This window comes from Euprymna scolopes, chromosome 28 (assembly GCF_053919585.1).
Source record: "Euprymna scolopes isolate OS-2025 chromosome 28, ASM5391958v1, whole genome shotgun sequence".
Lineage (NCBI taxonomy): Eukaryota > Metazoa > Mollusca > Cephalopoda > Sepiida > Sepiolidae > Euprymna > Euprymna scolopes.
Window position 1 is genome coordinate 92,629,182 of NC_136509.1, and position 22,452 is coordinate 92,651,633.

The 22,452-nt window shown below is 34.5% G+C and overlaps 1 protein-coding gene across 2 annotated transcripts in view; it reads right to left on the bottom strand.

Annotated features, from left to right (window-relative positions):
* The window catches only part of LOC145249736 (coiled-coil domain-containing protein 171-like), a 282,316-nt gene that overhangs the window by 161,810 nt on the left and 98,054 nt on the right, over nt 1-22,452 (bottom strand). For both annotated transcript variants that reach the window (XM_080111637.1, XM_080111638.1), the window contains one exon: nt 12,726-12,847. In XM_080111637.1, coding sequence (XP_079967763.1) covers nt 12,726-12,847 — 122 coding nt within the window. The remainder of the gene's footprint in view (nt 1-12,725; nt 12,848-22,452) is intronic.

A 22,452-nucleotide genomic window follows, 5' to 3' on the forward strand; every position in this document is an offset into this window, starting at 1 on the left:
CTTTACTTACTTTAGTAAAATAATACGAAACAGCAAAATGGGATATTAAAAAAGTAAACATGTAATTACTTTAGTTTTTTAAAGCAAAGAATCGATATAAATATGAATAAGAAGAAAATGGCGCACTTTTCAAGCAGAACAGCTTCGTTTCAGTTTTACAGTATTGAACGGTGTAGTACTGCGCCGTCGGATTCAGGGTTGTACTATTGTAATGTAAAGAACACACAGAAAGGGTTGTAATCAACTGAATTCCTTCTAGTACACTGATAAAAAAACAGCTTAAACAGATATATAAATAAAAATAAAAAGGTTATGTAAATGTTTTTAAAAAGACATGTAATCACGTGAGCAGGATTTTTTCCTTCTTTTGACACGATAACAAGTAACGTTCTTATTTTTTATTATTTATCTATTTATCTATTTTCGAAAGAGTGCCACGTGCAAGTGGGAAAGAAAAAACAAAGTTATGCAAAGTTTGTGTCGAGAATTGTCTAAAGTTCCGACTTTTTTTTTTTTGGCTTTTACTTTAATAAGAACGTGAATTTATGAGGTGAATTTATCCGACACAATATGATTCAACTCAAAAAAATAAATAAAAGCTAACGTGAATTAAGATTAAAGTTCAGGTGTTATTGTGGACCCTCACTCCTTTTAAAAAACCTTGTTAGACTTTGTGACATATTTACATTCTATGGAGGTCAGGCGCGAACGAACACCTAATAATTTTATTATACCGTATTTCTTCAAACTGAAACATAATTATCAAAGTATACTTACGCAAATGTATATGAAAAGTCTTTGTTAAAGTTTGTGACATATTTCCATGGAGTACAGGCGCGAACGCAGACCCCACAATTTTATTATACCATCCCTATTTAAGTTGAAACATACTTATCAAAGTATTCTTATGTACATCTATATCAAGAACCCTTGTAAAAGCTTTTTTTTTTTTCATTTTTTATTTGCATACTTTGGAGGCCAGGCGCGAACGCAGACACCACAATTTTTATGAACCACCGTTCTGCCAGATCAAACCTTCCCATTCCTGATCCTCGGTACATCTTCTACCATTATATGTAATCAGTTTTTTAAAATAGTCAACCATATAGGAGCCTATTCGTGACCAGACACACACACACGCTCAGCTTATATATATATATATATATATATATATATATATATATATATATATATATATATATATATATATGTTGTTTTGAAGACAGAAAAACCGAATGAATTTATGAAATGATCAATGTTTTGTCCCCATTGCAGGGGACATCTTCAGGATATTAAAAGGAAAAATGCAGAAGAAAACGATCATAGACCATACGAAAATGAAAAGGAAAACAGTGTCCATATCGGGAAGGAAACTATGTGTGTGTATGGGAAGGTTGGGTTGTTCAATGTCTATATATATACACTTTTGAAAATACCTTAAATAAATATGTACACTTTTTTTTTCTAATCTTATTCATTTTGTTTAAATTATTTAAGGGTTAAGGGAAAACGGTTAACCAGGATCTGTCTTTATATTTTGTTCTTTGATTATTATTTTCCCTATACTAGGGGCTAAACAGTAGTAGCCCTTTCTTTGCGTAATAGTATTAGTGTTTAATATCAGTGTAAATTGAAACTAAGACTTTACGAACACAGAAGAGATATAAGGAATGGTAACGCCCTAAATGCGCTCTTTTACCATTATGCAGAACACGATCATTCATTTAATTTAGATCATGCGAAAATTATAAAATATGTGATAAATAGAGTCAAAAGAAGACTTTTAGAGTCAGCACTAATATTAAACACTAATACTATTACGCAAAGAAAGGGCTACTACTATTTAGCCCCTAGTATAGGGAAAATAATAATCAAAGAACAAAATATAAAGACAGATCCTGGTTAACTGTTTTTCCTTAATCCTTAAATAATTTAAACAAAATGATTAAGATTAGAGAGAGAAAAAAAGTGTACATATTTATTTAAAGTATTTTTAAAAGTGTATATATATATAGACATTAAACAACCCAACCTTCCCATACACACACATAGTTTCCTTCCCGATATGGGTAGGATTCTAATACTGTTTCCTTTTCACTTACGTATGGTCTATGATCGTTTCCTTCTTCTGCATTTTTCCTTTTAATATCCTAAAGATGTCCCCTGTAATAGGGACGAAACGTTAATCATTTCATAAATTCATTCGGTTTTTCTTTTTTCAAAACAACATAACGTCAACCATCGCTGGTATTTTTATTTTATATATATATATATATAAATTACTTTTATTTTGCAATTTCTTTGTACCTTCGTATCTTTTGCAATTTCTGAGTTTCAGCTGATAGACAACTTTCTTCTATCATATTTTTTTTCTATAATTTGCTCGGGGTAATGCTAAATTAGAAAATGTTTTTTTTTTATTGTATCGTTGGTTGTTTTTAAGTTTTAGCCAAACAGTCAAACAGAAAGGATAACTTTTCTTTTTTTAATGGACAAACTTCTGGACTAAATGTTATTTCTTTATCGACGATCATTCTATTTGTCTAATGATGATGAATGAATGTTGTACCATTTGGATTATTCAAACTACTATTCTCATCTTGAATGTTATTTTCACAATGTTTCGGCCGATGTAACCTCTGACCTTCCTCAGGTGTATCTTGTCAAACTTGGGAATATTCCTGTCTAACTCAGGAAACCTTTATTTAATTCATGGGGGTAGCATGCTCTTGTTCTGTCAGCAATGGTAAAGGACCTAAATTTCATAATTGTATTTTTCGGTTGCCTACACTGAGAATTGAACCTTCACTCTTCAGGAGAAGATCACTTTTATGATTAATTTTTCCAAGTACTTTAACAACTGTTTCACGGGTCATTGCAGACAATTTTAGTATGAATTTTGGAAACTTTAACCTTATTTTATTTCTACTTGTAAATATCACTATTACTAATTATTATTACTGTATAATACTATATATATATATATATATTACTGTATATTTATATATATATATATATATTGTTTACTTATTACTCTATATAATCATGGCTCATAGAATCAGAGTATGCTACCCCCTGTGGTGCAAAAGGGTTCCGTTCAAAATTCCATCCAAATTTCTGAGTTCGACAGAAACGTTCCCGAGTTCGACAAGATAGACCTGAAGAAGGTCAAAGGTTACACCGACCGAAACGTTGTGAAAATCACATTCAAGATGAGAACAGTAGTCGGATGAATGCAAACAATATGAATGACCAATCCTCATCTAAAAAGTTCAGAAACGTAAACAGTAGAATGGTTCAGTGTTTTCCATCATCTTTTCTGATTGAAAGCGAATAAGAAAAAGTCGATTTATTCACAAAGCTTTTAATGATACGAACATTGTTGGGTGAAATTAATGGCGATTCGTACAATCAAGCGTGTCAGTTGATAATCATGACGACAAGAGTACGGACAGCATTGATGGATGATGTTGCAAGGAGAACTAAAAATACTTTTGTGTAATCATCTCCATCCTCTCATCCACTCTCTCGTTTCTTTTCATTTAAGCTTTCAGTGAGCTCTTAGAAATCAAAGGCCCCTTTCTAATTGATTTACTTGATTTCTTTATGATATATATATATATATATATATATATATATATATATATATATATATATATATATATATATATATATATATATATATAGGTACATGAATGCTTATTTAAGGTTGTCCCCTACGTTTCAAATCATGTGTTAGCAAAATAACAAAGAAAATTTTCTTCATGAGAAACATAGATATCCAAATATTTAAACTCCTCCTCCTCCTCTACTTTTCTAACCCCAAATAAAGAAGTGAAGAATATGGGTTTTTCTCAAATGACCACTTAATTATCTTATAGTTTTTATTTCTTGCGGCCTTTTTTTTTCTTTTTCTTAATATTCATTCTCTTACTAACGCAATATTTGCAAAATAAAAGAGAACCTTAAATGAACACTTGGATGTCTATGTTTCTCAAAAAAGGAAGATAATCTAGAAGTGTAAGCCATGTTTAGTTTCAGAACAGTTTCCGATGGTTCGATGGTTCGTTGTTCTACACAAGTCCTGGAAGGTGACTGGTTCGCAGTAGACAGTTCTCAAGTTGGAATCCACAGAGCAAAAGATTCTTTCCGTGTTGACACGAAGAAGAAAACATATGCGAAATTGCTACAGAAAGGTTTAATATATATGGAGCAATTTTGGTTTCTGATTGGTTGGAAGCAGGACGGGAATTAATTCGACTCGTCAGTTCCTAGCAGCATCGTTTATAAATAGAATCTCCCGACTGTGCGAGATCATACCCCATTACTCTCTTGAGATAATGGGATGTGTCTCCTAGCGGCCTCGGCTGCATGGAGACAGGGTAGTACATGTCAAGGATTCGTCACTTGACACTCAACCCAACAGGTGAGGGGCCGGGAACCGGCCCAGCACCTGTTGGACTGAGGTACACCGCCTGGGTAATACCTAGGAGGTCCACCCTCCCAGGCCTTGCCACCAGGCTTTCCGGTGGGGCAAGTTTATTGCTTGCTGCCTGAGGCGCCCCGACCGGGGAATGCCGACAGGGTTACTCGGGCAATTTTTAGAATTGCAGGAGTGCCCCTCCTTTAGGGGAGTCTGCGGGTATCCCACTTTCCAGGCCTTGTGCCAAATAATGCTGATGTGGGCAGCATTTAAATAAATACTGCTATTATAGTAAAAAATATTGTAACAGATAACATGTTCGCTCCGGGAAGGGGTCTTTGATTTTGTATAGCTAACCAAGCAAAAATGGACAAAAAATAGAGAAGTGCTTGCTGAAGGCATCTTCAGCACTGGATAAAGATGCGAAAAAGGCCAAAGATCTTTATGAATAAAATAGTGAACAACATCAATAGATCACTGAACTAGGTTATAGTTTTTCTTAGTTGTTGTCATTTCTTGGTCTTGCCGGATTCCAAGAAAAAATTCATCTGATCTAGTGAAGTGCTGTTGCTTGAGATAACACCACTAAGAGAAGGTGCATCATTCCTGATATGGGTCAGTGTGTAGCCACGTCAAAGTGACTTATTTGGGGTTTGAATATTATATGTGATGATGGTGCAGAGAGACAGAGGAATAAGCGGCAATGGTTAGCGTGTGTCCGCTGCAAGGAAACAGTGACATGGGAACCTGGAACCGTTCCAGTATGAGGCGAGGGTGATTACACAAATTTAGGCGCTGTTGGGAGTCCAAAATAAATAAAAAGGAAACTTTTTTTTTTTTTTTTAGCAGCCACTTTTGTTTTGGACACACCATTCCAGGATAAATTTTATCTGGTCTGGTGGAGTATCCAGCTTAGTGCTGTCACTTTTGATAAGAACACTTAAAGATCCACCATTCCTTGTCTAAGCCAGCATGTAGCCATTCTGAGGGGATCTTATTTGAGCTTCGAATTCTATATTATTTAGAATTTTTGATCACATTTATTTGTAGTATGAAGTATCCTCATCTGTACAAAGGGACAGAACATACTCAGAAAAAAAGAAGGGATTTTGTTTTCCTATCTTTTCTCTGACACTTTGCCTACTGAACAGTGCTGAAGAGTCCATCTGTTCCTACCAGTCAGTTTCTACCCTAAATCCATCATGACCAGATTGATGAAACCAGGGTACATTCAACGTACACTGTAATGTAGTTTTTAAATAAAATAGTTTATATTAGTTTTTGTAGAACGTATAATCAAGCATTTTATTATGTTTTTTTTTCAACTAACTTGTGATACATAATCTATATATCTATAAAAGTGAAAGTGTGTGTGTGTGTGTGTGTGTGTGTGTGTGTGTGTGTGTGTGTACATTTCCCTACCAAATAAATCTGTCAATTTTCGGTTTAGAGACTCAAAATTTGATACAAAGAGTATTGAGATTTGGGAAAATCTTTTAATCGGTTTTCAGCCAGAAATTTGGCTGTCAAGGGGTCAAAGTTCAACGATTTGACCTTTGAAAACTCTACCAAACTTCTCCGTCAATTTTGTGTCTAAACACATGAAATTTTAGATGGAGGTTACTTGGACATGGATCAAACTTTTTAATTTGATTTGAGCCCAAAAAAGTAAATTTTAACGGGTCAAAATTGGGGTCAACGTTAAAAAAAAAATTGATCTCTGCAGTTTCTACCAAATTACTCAGCCGATTTTTGGTCTAAACATTTGAAATTTTACATAAAGGGTATTCAGAGATAGGGCACGCTTTTTAATCAGTTAGGGTCGAAAATTTGAGCTGTCAAGGGGTCAAAGTTCATAAGATTTGACCTTTGCAATGTCTAGCAAACTACTCAGCCAATTTTGGGGCTAAACATTTGAAATTTATACATAAAGGGTATTCAGACATGTGGCAAGCATTTTAATCAGTTTTGGGGTGAAAATTTGGCTGTCAAAAGATCAAAGTTTAAAGAGTTGACCTTTGCAGATTCTACCAAATTCCTCTGCCAATTTGAGTCTCAAGACTTGAAATTTTAGATGTAGGTAATTTGGACATGAGTAAAACTTTGTATTTTGATTTGAGACCAAAATAATAAATGTTAAGGGGGTCAAAATTGGGATCAAAGTTAAAAAAATTGACCTGCAGTCTCTACAAAATTACTCAGACAATTTTTGGTCTAAACACTTGAAATCTTACATAAAGTGTATTCACACGTAGGGCAAGTTATGAACAGTACATACGGCCCGAGCAAAGCCGGGTTGAACTGCTAGTATATATACATATATATATATATATATATATATATATATATAATTATTATTTTTAATAAATATTTAATTTGGAATTGTCAGTGTGGCTCTATGCAATATTTTCATATAGAAAAAAGTCTTTATTCATTTCATATGACATTTCGATATATTCAGATCCTTAATGTTAAGAAAAAAAAATGTTTTTACATCAAAATTTTTTTTTTAATTTTCTTATTTTGTTCCAGCTGACGATGGGGCATACTATTGGATGACAGACATTCACCCACTATTTTGTACATTTCAACCGAAAAGTCTTTTTAAGATTCTTACCGTCCCCTTTAGCACAATTGTTTGAATCCCTCTTGCACTTGGTTCACAGGTTATATTTGACAGATAGTTTTTAAATTCTTTTTCACAAGTCCAGTTGCTCCTCTAATTACTAGAAAGATTCTAATTTCTTTTCATGTTGCACATGAGATCTTGGTATTTCGGTATCTTCTCCCTCTCATCTCTGTATCATTGCGGACACTAACTTCTACTAAGGTTGCTTGGGTCCTGGATATGACATTAAACTATATCCAATGGTGAGGCCCCAGCTTGCGGGCTTTGAGGAGTGTGAAGCCACCCTTTAATTGCCATTGCTCCTAGGTCCACTCTGACCCGGAGTGGTAGTACCTGTTAGGGTTCCAACTATGGGTTAAATAGAAACCAACTTGAAAACAACAAATATATTCTATTAAGAATTTTTTCTTCAAAATCACTGGATTCGGCATTAAATAACCCGAAAAGGGTTGATATGCCGTGAAACAAAAACGACCAACCAACTAACCAACAATCTTTCTCCTTGTCCCAACTCATTATGTAAGGTTTAATAGTTCTATTTTCAAGATACATAGCATTAGGAACTACATGGGCATAATGAATGGTGAATGACTTATTTACAACTGTTCCTTCTGGTGTATGTTCTCAGGACTTGCTGCATTCGATATTCAACTTTTTACAGATGGGAAAGTAAAGATATTTGCACACTCCACTTTGTCGCATTGTATAATAGCTGTCCCCCAGCAGAACCTTAGTACTGGATGTCAGAGAAATATGATTGGCAGGGGAAATGAAAGTATGTGTGTGAGTGGGGTTTTTTTTTTTTTTACACGGTGGTCACCACTTATCAAGGCCCGGAAGCCACTCGGGGATAAGGATTATTGCAAGTACAGTACGTTAGTGTGGAGATTTGATGAAGTGTTTACTTAAGGCGGCGGTTCATTAGGAATTTGTTTACGTTGGACTTGAACACATCCAAGTTGTAGTCAGGTGGGAAGCAGGCAGATGGAACAGAATTCCACAGGCGTGCAGTTCTAAGAAAGAAGCTTTGTTCATGGAATCCACGTTTTGATTTAGGCACAGATAAAGAGTGGGGCAAATTTTTCACAGTGGATTCAGTTAGACGGGTGTTTTTCGTGATAGATTGGCGAGGGGGGAGGACCAGAGATTGGAGTTCAGACGAGCACCTGCCATGGAAATAACGATAAAACAAGTTGCAATTAGGTGATGTGTATATTAAAGTCACCATCAAAATGGTGGGATCCTTCACAAAAACTCTCTCACCAACATATTCAAAATTTGTACAAAAGTATTTTGATCCTTTCTGGAAGGTCGCAAGAAATTCATTTCTCTCTTTCTTGCTTTTCATTCTGACAATTTCTCAGTTATTTTTCCTTAATTGTAATTTGATGAATGTTTACAATGTAAACATCTCGTTCTTCTTAAACACTGATACATATGAAATGGCATTTTTTTTTTCAATTCTTTCTAATTTCAACTTGCATACTGTAGGGACCAAAGTTATTGCCTTTTGGTAAGAAATTGTTTTCTAGGCTAGAGTCATGCTCCTTTTTGGTAAAAAGGTTTACACCCCTTTAACAAAAAAAAAAAAAAAGAAGGTAGATCCCAAATCTTGTTGTGAACATGATAACTCGTATATATTATTTAATTGGAATTCATTATTGAGATGAGTATTATTTATTAATTTATTTATTGCGGACTATTATCCTCATCTTTTTTAGTTGTGGTTTCACAAGGTTTCAGCCAACTATTCCTCTGGCTTTCGTTAGGTGGTAACCACGACGCGATAGGAACTCTGAATCTCCTAACTGCATTCTCAGAAATTACTGCCATCCATAGTTGTTGTCGTCTCACCACGTTTTGGCCAAGTAATCCTCTGACCGTCTTTGGGTAGGATTGAAACTGCTATCTTCAGACAATTCTCACCTGTTACCATAGAGATTCAACATCTTTATCCACTGTGCCACAGATAAAGACGTTGAATCTCTACGGTTCCAGGTGAGAATTTTCTGAAGATAGCAGTTTCAATCCTACCCAAAACTGGACAGAGGCTTACTTGGCGAAAACGTGGTCAGACGACAACAACTATGGATTGCAGTAATTTCTGAGAATGCAGTTAAGAGATTCGGAGTTCCTATCTCGTCGTGGTTACCACCTGACGAAGGCCAAGGAATAGTTGGCCGAAACATCGTAAAACAACACAACTAAGAAAAATGAGGATAATAGTCGGAAATAAACGATAACTTGAGATTTAAATTCATATTCCTTCCTCATTTGTTCGCTAATACATACTACAAGCAACATTTGCTTTGCGACACTTCTAACAGAAAAAAATGCCACGAGAAAATGTCTTTTGACATAAATAATGTGTGCATTTTTATTGTACGGGAACAATGTAACTTTGTATATCTTAATTGCCTAGTTTTATTGTCTTTGTAGCTGGTGTTTACTTCCTTCCTATGCAGGAAGATGTGACACAAGGTTAGAAGCTGGGGAGAATACAGCCAGAGTCCTTAAAGAAGGAGCACTCTGGCTTTTAAAAAATTGCCTGAGCAGCTCCATATGTACTCCCTAGTCAGTAAGCAATAAACTTATTCTAACTAAAAACGGGAGGAAAGGCCTGGGAGGGTGGATCTCTTAAGACTTGTAGAGATGGAATTGAACTCAAGACGCCCAGTTACAAGACTGGAGTGGTCTTGGTGTCACACTCCCATAAAAGTAGACTCGCCCGCTTGCATGAGAGGCGAGAGCAGGCTACTTAAACAAGACATTCACGCCAACGAGTGTGCTTTCAAATATACGTCATCTTGCCGACACTTTACAAGACTATCCAGAAGGAATAATTTAGTCCACCAAGTAAAAGGTTACCAAAATGACTCAGTTTCTACCGAACTGATTGTCAAGGTCAAAATCTCAACGGGCATGTATCAGTGATCAGAGGAGCAAGTGACTAAATGAATGGTGCAATTGTTGCCCTTGTTTGTATAGTTTGTTGTAGACAAACTATTAATATTATTTATTTAATTGGAATTCATTATTGAGATGAGCAATTTGTTTTATTTATTCATTTATTTATCGTGGACTATTATCCTCATCTTTAAGTTGTTATTTCGCGACGTTTCGGCCAACTATACCTCTGGCCTTCGTCAGGTGGTTACTGTGATGAAACAAGAGGAGATGAGGATAATAGTCCGCAATAAATAAATAATACAAATGACTCGTATCAATAATGAATTCCAATTAATTAAATAATATACCATTCAGTACGGACCCGACAATGTAAGATCAGATAATAAATAAACATGGATTTATAAGACCAAAAAGTCCAACCTTGATTGCGCTCTGGGGCCGATGGCACAGTGGATAGAGACATTGAATCTCTACGGTTCCAAGTGAGCATTGTCTGAAGATAGCGGTTTCAATTCTACTCAAAGCCGGCCAGAGGCTTAGTTAGCCAAACTCTGGTGAGACAACAACAACTATGGAAGGCAGTAATTGCTGAGGACACGGGAGATTTGGACTTCCTATCCCATTGCAGTAACCACCTGATGAAGGAATTGTTGGCCGAAATGTCATGAAACAACAACGTAAAGATGAGGATAATAGTCCGTAATAAATAAATGAATAAATAAAACTATTAATAACTGAAATGTCCTTATTCTTCATGGTTTTTTGCAGGCCTTTTACTTTCTGCCACATGTGGTGCTGCCAAAGTCCACACTGTGAAATTTAGCAACATTATGTGTTCAGAAAATTAATTTAAATTCTCTGCTCACATGTTGCTAATTTTGATGAAATAAAATATCAAATCAGAAATTGGAAAAGCAACTCTTAGAAACATCCCTCAAAAATTCAAAATTTTAACTAAACAGACAAAAATACCTTCAAAACGATGTTAAGATGTAATTATCTGATTAAAAATGATAAAATGTTTTCTCTCTTTTACTACCGTGATCATATATCCCTACAAGATTTCAAATGAGATTTTATCCGTATTTCAGTATGCCAAAACATCTGCTCATGCCCCCAACAAACATCATGAGCCAAGGGCATTTTTACATTTTGAATTTTAATTATCAAAAGATTAATTAACAAAAAAAAAACCAAAAAAAAACCTGTACACATAGATTTGAAAAAGTTGTCAAAAAAACAAATACATAACTAATAAATGTTATCAAAAGCAAGATAAGTTACTTTTCTACCTAACTGTATATTTTTTTTAGTGTTTTTTATTTAATCTAACACGTTTATTCAGCTCGAAAAACAGTGTTTACCGATGTATTGGAAAATTAAAAAATAGTGCCCGACTCTCTTTTGAACAGGGTAAGTTTGGGAAAAGGAGTTAAAAATAAAGAACCTATACAAAATACTGTTAGAAACTCGCTCAATATATGTTACCATGACATAGGCTGACATATATTTGGTAGGTTTTTAACAGTATTTTGTATAGTTTTTTATTTTTAACTCCTTTTACCAAACTGACCGTGTTCAAAAGAGAGTCGGGCGCCATTTTTAATTTTCCAATACATCAGTAAACACTGTGTTTTTTGAGTTGAATAAACAGGTTACATTAAATAAAAACACAAAAAAATTATAGTTAGGTAGAAAATTAACTTATATTGCCCTTGATAGCATTTGTTTGTTATATATTTGTTTTTTTGACAACTTTTTCGAATCTATGTGTATAGTAATACAAACCCAAAAATCTTTCTCCGAGAATGGATATTTTACTATTGGAAACTAATAATAAAATAAAAGCCAAGTTTAAAAAATAAAAATCCAATACTTTTTAATATATACTAGCAGGGAGGCCTGATGGGATTGAATGATGATCAACAAATGTTTCACATTCCCATATTTTTTATTATTATCGAAATCGGTAAAATTGCCTTTTTTTTCAATCAAATCGATTGATTGCCTGCTCTAGTTGAGGACCCACCGCGGTGCACCGGGAGGAGGCTTTATATGTCTCCCCGCAGTGACTTAGTCCACAATACATTGTAGTTTACATCGCACTGTTGATTTTATAAAATCATTTTTTATATATGATGGCTTGAATTAAAGTCTAAAAAGCAAAAGTCAAGTATTAGGCTTCAATTGTGCTCTAAACAGAAACATTTATTTTGAAGTGCCCGTCATATTAAAGAACCTACTGTTGATTTTATATGTTGTCTTTCTGCTTGTGTGGCAATAAAACTTCTCACATGCACTTATGACGTTAGGCTGCAAAAGGTGTTAATTTTGATCAAAATCACCTGTTCCTTCTTTCATCGGAATTTTTCAATTATCGATCCTTATCGAAGACATTCTGATACAAAACCTATCTAAAAATGTTGCCACATACATAAAGTACCTTCGTTTGAAATTTCGTAAAAATCAGCCCAACCGTTTTTGAATCCATAGGGAACGAACACACACACAAAGTTTCTTTTATCTACTAGTAGAGATAGGGATTTGCATTTTAACATGGTTTCAACGACATTTTGTCTGTTTATTCAAAATCTTTAAATATTCTGATTAAACTAGAAACTAAAACAGTAAATACAAACATAATGTTTATGTAAACCTCAGTTTAAAATCCCAACTTTCTTCATGCACGGATTATATTATTATTTGTTTTCCTAATTTTTCCATGGCAAAAATATCAAATAAAAAAGAGAGTTTTCCACGTACATCTTCAGCAGCTTTGTTCAATTTGTGGCTCAAGTCCATCAAAGTGTAATGTAAGCTTTCCATGATGGCTGTTTGCTTTCGAGAGTTTGGCTCATAGTTCATTTTTTTGTTTGTTAATACGGCTGAAAGAAGAGAAAAAAAAAAAGAAAAAAAAAAATTTATAGAATATGGAGGTTTCAACTTTTATGGGTTATTCATAACGATATGCAGACAATTTTTTCAGGACAATACTTAAGTGCAAAAAAAAAAAAATGGTGTCTCGGTGGGGCACATGCTTATAATACATTCCTCTGAAAAGGTCACTTTTAGAAAAGGAATAAAAGGGGTAAGTAGTTTGGCCCCCCAGGACCCCCCCCCCCGCTCTGCACGTCCCTGGTTATTCACAAGTGTGAGAGTATACCAATCTAATCTTATTGTTTCTTGCCCGGCAGTGTACTGAAATCAAACAGGGTTACTGAAAGACAATAAGAACAAAGTGTAGTACCTGTTTTGCGCTGCACTTAATTTATTCTGTCATCGGTCAGTAAACTCCTTTTAGACTGAGGTAATTTATATTTTTGTTCCAATACAGAGTGTCCCTTTTTGGGGAGCTGGATTTTCTTTACATTAAAAACCGACCTTCTGTCTAACTGTGTCCTTATAGGGGAGAGTAAAGAGTGGACCTTGGGTTTACTTTTGGCAACCTCATAACTCTCGTTTCCTTTATTTTATCCTTTAGTTCTCGCATTTAACGAGCAATGTTTCTGACAAAGGGGGAAAAATTGCTATTTTCTAGATTGGAATCTATATTTCTATCAACCCTTATTGTTAGCTGATTTATGATCATCAAGTATCATTTATTTTTGTTTAGTTTCTTACGTCAAGTGGTTTTCATGTCTTTACTGGAGAGATTTCAATAATAAAAAAAAATAGGAAGACAGGTTTTATTTCACTGATGGTGATAAGATTTTAGAGGGAGACGTTCACTCCAAATAAAATACAACTACTACGATGAGTATGATTGTTTTTTTGTTTTTTTTGTCTATCTTCCTTTTCTTTTCTGGTTCTTATAAATGAACAATCACTGCTAATGGGCGAACACAAAGATTGAAATGAGAAAATCGAGTTTACCTTTTAATGAATAAAAATTTAATATTAGGTTTCTTGATTTTTGATATCAGGATAGATAATTCATTGCGATTATTCTGACTACTGTTCTTATCTTGAGTGTTATTTCCACAACGTTTCGGTCGATATAACCTTCAGTCTTCTTCAGGTGTATCTTTTTGAACTCTGAAATCTTTCTGTCGACCTCTGGAATCTGCACAAAATTTCTAATTGAACCTTTTTATTTAATCCATGAGGGTAGCATGCTCTCATTCCGTCAGCCATGACCGGTTAAAAGTAATTCGCAATTGCATTCTTAGTATTGCCCACACTGAGGATTGAACCTTCAACCTCCAGAAGAGTGCCATTTAGAAATAAATTTTACTTAGTACTTTATCCATTACGCCGCGGGTTCTTGTGGAAAAATTCCTTGATTTAAACAAGATACACCTAAGGAAGGTTGGACTGGGGGTTACATCGGCTGAAACGTAAAAATAACACGCAAGATGAGAATTGTAATCTGTGTATGATCCAAATAAAACAAGAATTTTTACTTAGTATAAGTCCATAGATCTAATTCGAAATTAAAGATATTTGAAGATAAATTCCCCTCCCATATTTACGAATGAACTATATTGTGGATTTGACGTCATACCGTCAGTTACAGTTAGCATTTTTTCCCTTCTTTCTTTTTCTTGGGGGGGGGAGGGGGAGGGAATTTTCTAGATACATTTGCATTTAACGACTGACTGAAATAAATATTATATTAGACATGAATTAAGTCAAATAAAGGATTATAATAACAAGAATTTAGTACCCAAAAAAAATAAATAAATAAATAAAATAAAAAAATACCGATGGGGGATTATCACGTGTTGAGATATTTTCCCCAAACATGTCGATTGAAAACGAGAACCTTATAAAAGCGGCGTTTGGTTTTGGCTTCCTTGGTCAGTGAGAAGATAAAACAAAATACAGTAAAAAATGGAATACGTTACTGTAATTGCCGTTTAAAGGTATTAAACTTTTTTCTACTCATCCAAGAGACACCTTTTCTACTTATCAAAGAGACGCCTCCAACGCATTGTATGTACTGTATATAAATACTCTACAGCTGACTGAGATAGCTTCCGTACATTTATATCTGATCTACCTTTGCATTCCATGTTTAAAAAGGATGTGTCCTCTATAGTATCAGACCTGACCGAATGGTTAATTGTAGGCATAGACTGATTCATACCATCCAAAAAATTCCAACAAAAACCTAATAGCCAGCCATGGTTCTCCCCAGAATGTGCTGCTGCCATCGCGCACAGAAATCACTTTTTCCATAACTACCAACGTAATAGATGCAAAGCTGCTTTCAGGACTGCCAGTACCGCTGTAAAAGAGTAATAAAAAAAAAAAGAGAGCTATATGCTCAGTCCGTTAAATCCAAAGTAGCTGAGCAGCGGCTTGGTTCCAACCAGTTTTGGCAAATAGCAAACAGGATCCTGAACAGAAGCGTGCATTCTATCCCAACCATCATCAATGGACCTGAGGTCATCTCGTCAGCATCAGACAAGGCCAAACTATTTGCCAAGAACTTTGCAGCTAATTCTACCCTATGCGATGAAAGCCATCAACTCCCCATATTTCCTCCTATAACAGACAACACGCTATGCAATATACAAATATCTGTGCATGAGGTTGCCAAGCTAATCGAGAACCTTGACTCCAGTAAAGCAACTGGCCCTGATGGCATTCCAGTTATAGTGCTGAAAAACCTTCAACCAGAACTTGCCCCGATACTTACAAAACTGTTTAAGCGTTGCCTTAAGAAGTGCTTCCCAACACCCTGGAAAATTTCAACAGTATTTCCTGTATTTAAGAATTCAGGTGATAAGTCATCTCCCGCTCAGTACAGACCAATAAGTCTCCTGTGTGTCATGAGTAAGTTGCTGGAATCCATATTAAATAAAGAAGTAATCAACCACCTCAGCAGAAATAACCTTCTTAGTGACATGCAATATGGTTTCTGTTCTGCCAGATCTACCGCAGATGTGCTAACGGTTATATCTCATAGGATTAGTGAATCTCTTGACAAAGGCCTCCTTTCTAGGCCAATTACTCTTGACATATCAAAGGCCTTTGATAAGGTATGGCATAAGGGCCTACTTCACAAGATTTCCAGCTACGGTATAACTGGAAATGTTTTCTCAATCATTAAATCATTTCTCTCTGATAGGCTCATAAGAGTAGTGGTTGATGGGCAGAAATCAGAGGCTCACAGTATTAATGCTGGAGTCCCTCATGGGTCCATCCTGGGCCCAACTCTCTTCCTGATCTACATCAATGATCTCCCAAAACACATACTAAAATCCTTCGTTGACATCTATGCTGATGAAACGGCCATCTATGGCAACACATCTACGGCCGTAAATGACAAAGTTCTCTCTGATTCTCTCTCCTCTGATCTTGAGTGCATGGTACAGTGAAAGAAGAGATGGCTGGTTACTTTTAATGCATCTAAAACTAAGCTCCTATCTTTACATCATCAACGCTCTGATTCCCATCTGGCATCAATTGAAATGGCTGGCTCTCATCTTGGGGAGGCTCCATAATAAGGATTGGGATTGATCTTTACCCCTGACCTGAAATGGAACACGTACATCAAGTCTGTTGCCAAGGATGCTGGAAAAATGGTAGGATCCTTCTACCGCTCCAGAAGATATCTCACTGCTGATGCAATTCTCTATCTATATAAAAGCCAAGTACATCCAAGGATGGAGTACTGCTGCCACATCTGGGCAGGAGCTGCTAAAAGCAGCCTATCCTGCCTTGACAGAGTACAAAATAGACTTCGTGGCCTAGTGGGAGACATCCTTTTCTCTTCCCTGCAATCTCTCTCCCACAGAAGAGACGTTGCAAGCCTGTCTTTGTTTTATCATTACTTCTATGGCAAGTGTTTGTCTGAGCTCCAATCTCTGGTCCCCCCTCGCCAATCTTTCATGAAAAACACCCGTCTAGCTGAAACCACTGTCAATAATTTTCCCCATTCTTTATCTGTGCCTAAATCAAAACGTAGATTCCATGAACAAAGCTTCTTTCTTAGAAGTGCACGCCTGTGGAACTCTCTTGCGTTTGCCTGTTTCCCACCTGACTACAACTTGGATGTCTTCAAGTCCAACATAAACAAATTCCTGATAAACCGCCCCCTTAAGTAAGACACTTTATCAAATCTCTATTACTAACGATTACTACGATACTATCCCACTGACTACTGTACATGCAATAACCCTTATCCCCGAGTGGCTTCCGGGCCTTGATAAGTGGTGACTCCCATGTAAAAAAAAAAAAAATTTCACTTCAATTTATTTTAAAGATTTGAAACTATATCAATGTGATTGAAAATGAAAAAGAATTGAAATAAAAAATATGCTGAGGAATAATATGAGTTGAAAACATTGATGAATGAAAACAGTATTGGCTTAAAAAATTCTGAAACAGACTATTTAATTCCTAATTTAAAGAATTTATGCATAAGTATGCACTCCTAGGTGTGTCAGAATTTTTGGGGAATTTTTCACACCCTTAACACAAAACTGTGAATAAAATATAAAAAAAAAACCTCGTAATTTCTCTTTTTAAAGTGGGTTGTTTATTTTCTTTATCGAATATACTTCCAAAATAAAATATTAAAGTCGTTTAAAAATAATAGAAATATTATTTTTTACTTTTTTAAAAAACAGTGTTTACAAAGTGCCAGCGTGCCTTCATGCACCCATTTTGTTTACGTAATGAAATCAATTGAATTTTACGAGTTAATTTTTTTTCAATTTTTTTCACTTTAAAAATCTATCAAAATTTTCTATTGGTTCAATGTTTACGATATTTTCAGGCTCAATGTGAAATTTTATGCTCTTTCCAATAAACCGAATATAATATTCTAGACAAATTTTTTTTTTAAATTCACCCCCCCCATTTTGAAATGTCTATTAAAATGAAAATAATTAATTTTCTCATCTCAAATTTATATATAACAAATTGAAGATAAAAGATCAATAAATAAAATAAGCTAATTTAAAACAAAAATAATACAGTTATTTGCAAATTTACCTGTAAAGTCCAAAGTTTAAAACCTTTTTTTTAAAAGCCCCCTTGATTTTTTTTTAAATGAAACCTTATAATCTTCTTATATTGTACAGAAAGTTTCGTTTTTAACGAAAATTATTTCTATTTCATTCAATGTTTTTTTTTTTTTTAGATATTAAAAAAAAATCACTCCATAAAGTGGAAATAAAATATATTAAATCAAAAACTCATGTATTTCTTTGAGAAAAAAAAAAAAAAATTCTTCAACTGTTTTTTTTTTAAGGCAAAAACTTATAAGGAAAATGTGACTAGTTTTCATCTATGGAGACACAAGTTTCTTCACGCACAAGGCTAGATGGCTAATGCGAACGTGTGGTTTTTACATCCTTCTGTTCATCCACAGTTCAAAACAAAAAGAAACACCGGTTCGGCGTTTGGCTAAACTCTGTAATAATGCTTACGTAATGGAGGGTTTTTTAAATAGTTGTTTAAAAAAAAATCTTTTATTTAAAAAATACATGGAATTTAAAATATAAATATGGATAAATTCTTAACAATGAAGAATGGAACTACCCATTGAATAGTATGTTTTTATAGGCAAGTGATTTTTTGGCATTTATATACATATATTTTATTGAAGCAAGTTAAAATACGTTGATTTTCTTTAACTCTTTTTTTAAAGAAAACCGATTTAAAAAAACAAATATTGCATAATTTGCTATTAAACCTGTTATTTTTTTAAAATTTGGTCTTTGCTCCTTTAATTGAAAAAAAAAATTAGGGTTTGAATCACATTTTTCAAGTAGTTATAAGCTTGGAAAGATAGGAGGTCGAATTATTCAATTTTTTATCACGCATTTTTAATGTCAGTTTCTGACACTGCTAATGCACTCCCATACAATCGTACACAATGGTTCTCGCTAGATCACCAAAATTAAGCAACATAGCAATCAAATCTCTTGATTATCTGCTTCCAGTTCATTTTGAGTCTTCCCCTTCTCCTTTTCCAATCAGGGGTCCATTAGAGCACTTCATTTGCATCTTCAGTGATCGGGAGATCCTATTTATTAAAAAGGAGAATAGAAGGTGATAACATATGACGAACATTAAATTAGCGAATCTATATACTAATTTAATGTTTGTAGTATGTTATCACCTTCTATCCTCCTTTTAATAGATAGGATCTCCCGATCGAATAATTTATAATCTGGAAACCGTGACACACGTACATAGGTTAAAGGTACTATAGTATTAATATATAGATTTAAAGTTCACTGCCTCTTAAAAAAAAAAAAAAAAAAAAGAAAAAAAGCATTCTACAGAAGAGGAATACTAATAACACCTGCTATAAAACAATTTGACTTTTCAATGTCAAGTGAAAAATGTACTTTATTGACCCTTAGGTTAACCTGTTGGTTGTGATTGGTATGGCAGTTTGTGGCTCATAGGTTAATAAATTCAGAAATTTCTATGACTAATCCTTTATGCTCACACTCGCAGACGTGATGACGCCAGACTTATTTAAGTCATCTATAGGAGAGAGGGGGTCTATAGCAGTATGTTTCTATTGACTGTGTATACTCCCCTCCTTTCAAAAAATATGGATATTTGTGCAGTTTAGAAAACATGCTGAAATAATAACATTATTTAGAAAGCCATTCTTAACATGGCGACTCGGTGCTTTTTAACTATTCTATACTTTCACCTTGGAATTTAATAAATTCAATGAACAAAAAAGACCGTAAAAAATTGGATTTTACTTGAAAATCTTATTTAAAAAATAGCACGGTATGTAAAGTGCACAAGTACCCAAAAAAATGATACAAAACAAGTTGTTACCATTATGTTTCAGAATTTTTAAGATGAGGATTGATAATTTTTATCATTTGTAGAAGAACAAGCAAGAATTAATTTGAGCCTAGGTAGTCTCTCCCCTTTGTAAACAAACTTTCTCTCTCTCCAATAAAACCTTTAAAAAACCCAACACGTCTCCATTGTGTTTCCATGCATGGATAGATTCATCTTGAGTTAAACAGAACATCACAACCTTGAGAGGTTATGACCCACATGCATGGAAAAGTAACAATCAGAGAAGTAAAACCAGCAACTGCGCAACATATATATAAGATTTTTGTTTTTGTGGATTCATCTCCTGATCGCTCATTGGCAAAAACGCACATGTGCAAACTATGTGTTTGTTGGAAATAACGTGTGAAAACTGATGAAAATACTACATTACATCCAAGATGAGAATAGTAGTAGGTTTTGTTTTGATTTATGGCATATCAATTTTCTTTGGTTTATTTAATGCCGAATCCAGTAATTTTGAAAAAAAAAAAAAAAAGAAGGTTTTTATGCTTCAAGTTCTTTATATCTTCAAATATTTATTCATGGTCAAAATATTTATTTACCAAAAAACCTCCAAAAAACAATAACAATAATACCAATGTTTGGTACATTTTAGATCAAGAAACCGGTATCTTTAGATAGGCTGAATTGTAGCACCAGAAAATAGTAGTCAGAATAATTCCAATAATACAATAATTTAATGTCGATCAAACTAAATATAGAGATTGACGATTTATCACATTGAAATCATAAAATGTGTGATTGTTGGTTCATATTACAAGACGTCTTCAATAAGTTTCCAGACTTTTTTGTACAAGCATTTAAAATTGTCGTAGGCTCTGGAAAATTCAGTATGTTATTACTATACATCTTATGAGATGACTGACCAATTGTTATGATTTGAAGTTCAAATGAACAGCTACAGCAGGAATTGGAATACACCCTACTAAAGCCTGATTGTCACAGCTAGTGAATTTCAAAAATGCAATCTAGACGTAAGGACACTTTACAAGAACAATATACAATAAAATTCCGTTTGAAACTTGGAAAAATGCCACAAAAATGTATGAAATGCTTCAGATTGGTTTTGGATCATCTTGCATGAATAGAGCATCAGTTTTTGAGTGGCATAAGAGATTCAAGGAAAGCAGGAAATCTGGGAGATAATGAAAGGTGTGGGAGGAGTAGGAAAGTCAGAACACCAGAGTTGATTGGCCAAATAAAGAATTTCATGGATAAGGACCATTGGGTGTCTATAGAAACAATAAGTGTACAGTTTGATGTCAGTATGGAAACTGTGCACACAATTATTTGCGAGGAACTGAAGATACAGAAGATTTGTGCGAAGTTTGGACCAAGGGTGCTCCATCCTTGTCACAAACTATTTGACCAAGATGGGCATCAAGACAGTTCCTCACCCTCCCTATAGTCAAGACCTTGCTTCCTGTGACTTTTGTATATTCCCTAATCTCAAGAAAAACCTTAGATGCTGTCGTTATGAGAAAATTGACGAGATGGAAGCGGCTGTGACGAGGGTCATTGATACGCTCACACAAGAGGACTTCCATAGGGCTTTCCAGAAGTTGGTAGAACAGTACAACAAGTGCATTGCAGCCAGAGGAGATTACTTTGATGGGGATTGGAGTTTCATGTGTGTGCTATCAATAAAAGTACTCATACGAAAAACGTCTGCAAACTTATTGAAGGCACTTTGTACATTTTCGATTTGAAAAAATATGGCGGGAAGAAAATCATGCATTTGATTTATTATGTTAATAACGGCATCGGATCACTTGATAAAATTTGGTGCTGACACGACTCCTTTACAGATTGATGATTTTGGAATTTCTTGATCATTCTGTCCCTTCTGTAGTTTTACTAGATGTCACCAAATTTCAGTATTTGCATAATTTGCTAAAAAGTGTCAACATCTTGAATAAACTATCCTAAGCTGACAGGTGCTTGTGAGATTCATGCAACATGCTGACTGTGTAAATTTCTGCTTCTAAAATTGATTTTCTGACCTTTTTTGAGATGAAGAGGATTATTCGTATTATTTGGATTATTCAAACTACTGTTCTTATCTTGAGTGATATCTTCACAAAATTTCGGTCGATATAACCTCAGACCTTCTTCAGGTGTATCTTGTCAAACTCTGGAATCTTTCTGTTGAACTCAAGAATCTGCACAAAATTTTGAAGAGAACTCTTTATTTAATCCATGGGAGTAGTATGCCCTCATTTTTTAGCCATGTAAGCGTCCTAAGCAATTTAAAATTGTATTTTAAGAGTCGTCCACAATATGGATTGAACTGAATTTTACCAAGTACTTTATCCATTATGTCACAGATTCTTGCAGACAATTCTAGTCTGAATCTTGGGAACTTTAAAACTATTTTTGTTTTTGGATGTACAATTTTACTATTTATCATTATTTATTACTACAGATTATTAATATACATATCATTTTTATATTTACTATTTATTGCTAGATATTATTACTAGAGGGGAGGGGGTGCCCGGCTTTGCCCGGTCATAAAATATGCTTAAATATATTTTAATTTGTCCAGATTTTGTATATATTATTACCGAGATAGGATTTCAAAATTAAAAAAAAAAAAAAAGTATTTGTGTGCCATCAGCTAGAATCGAAACCGAAAACAAAACTGTAGCATTCAAAGCTGGTGATGTTACCACTGTACCAACGTGACACTCATATG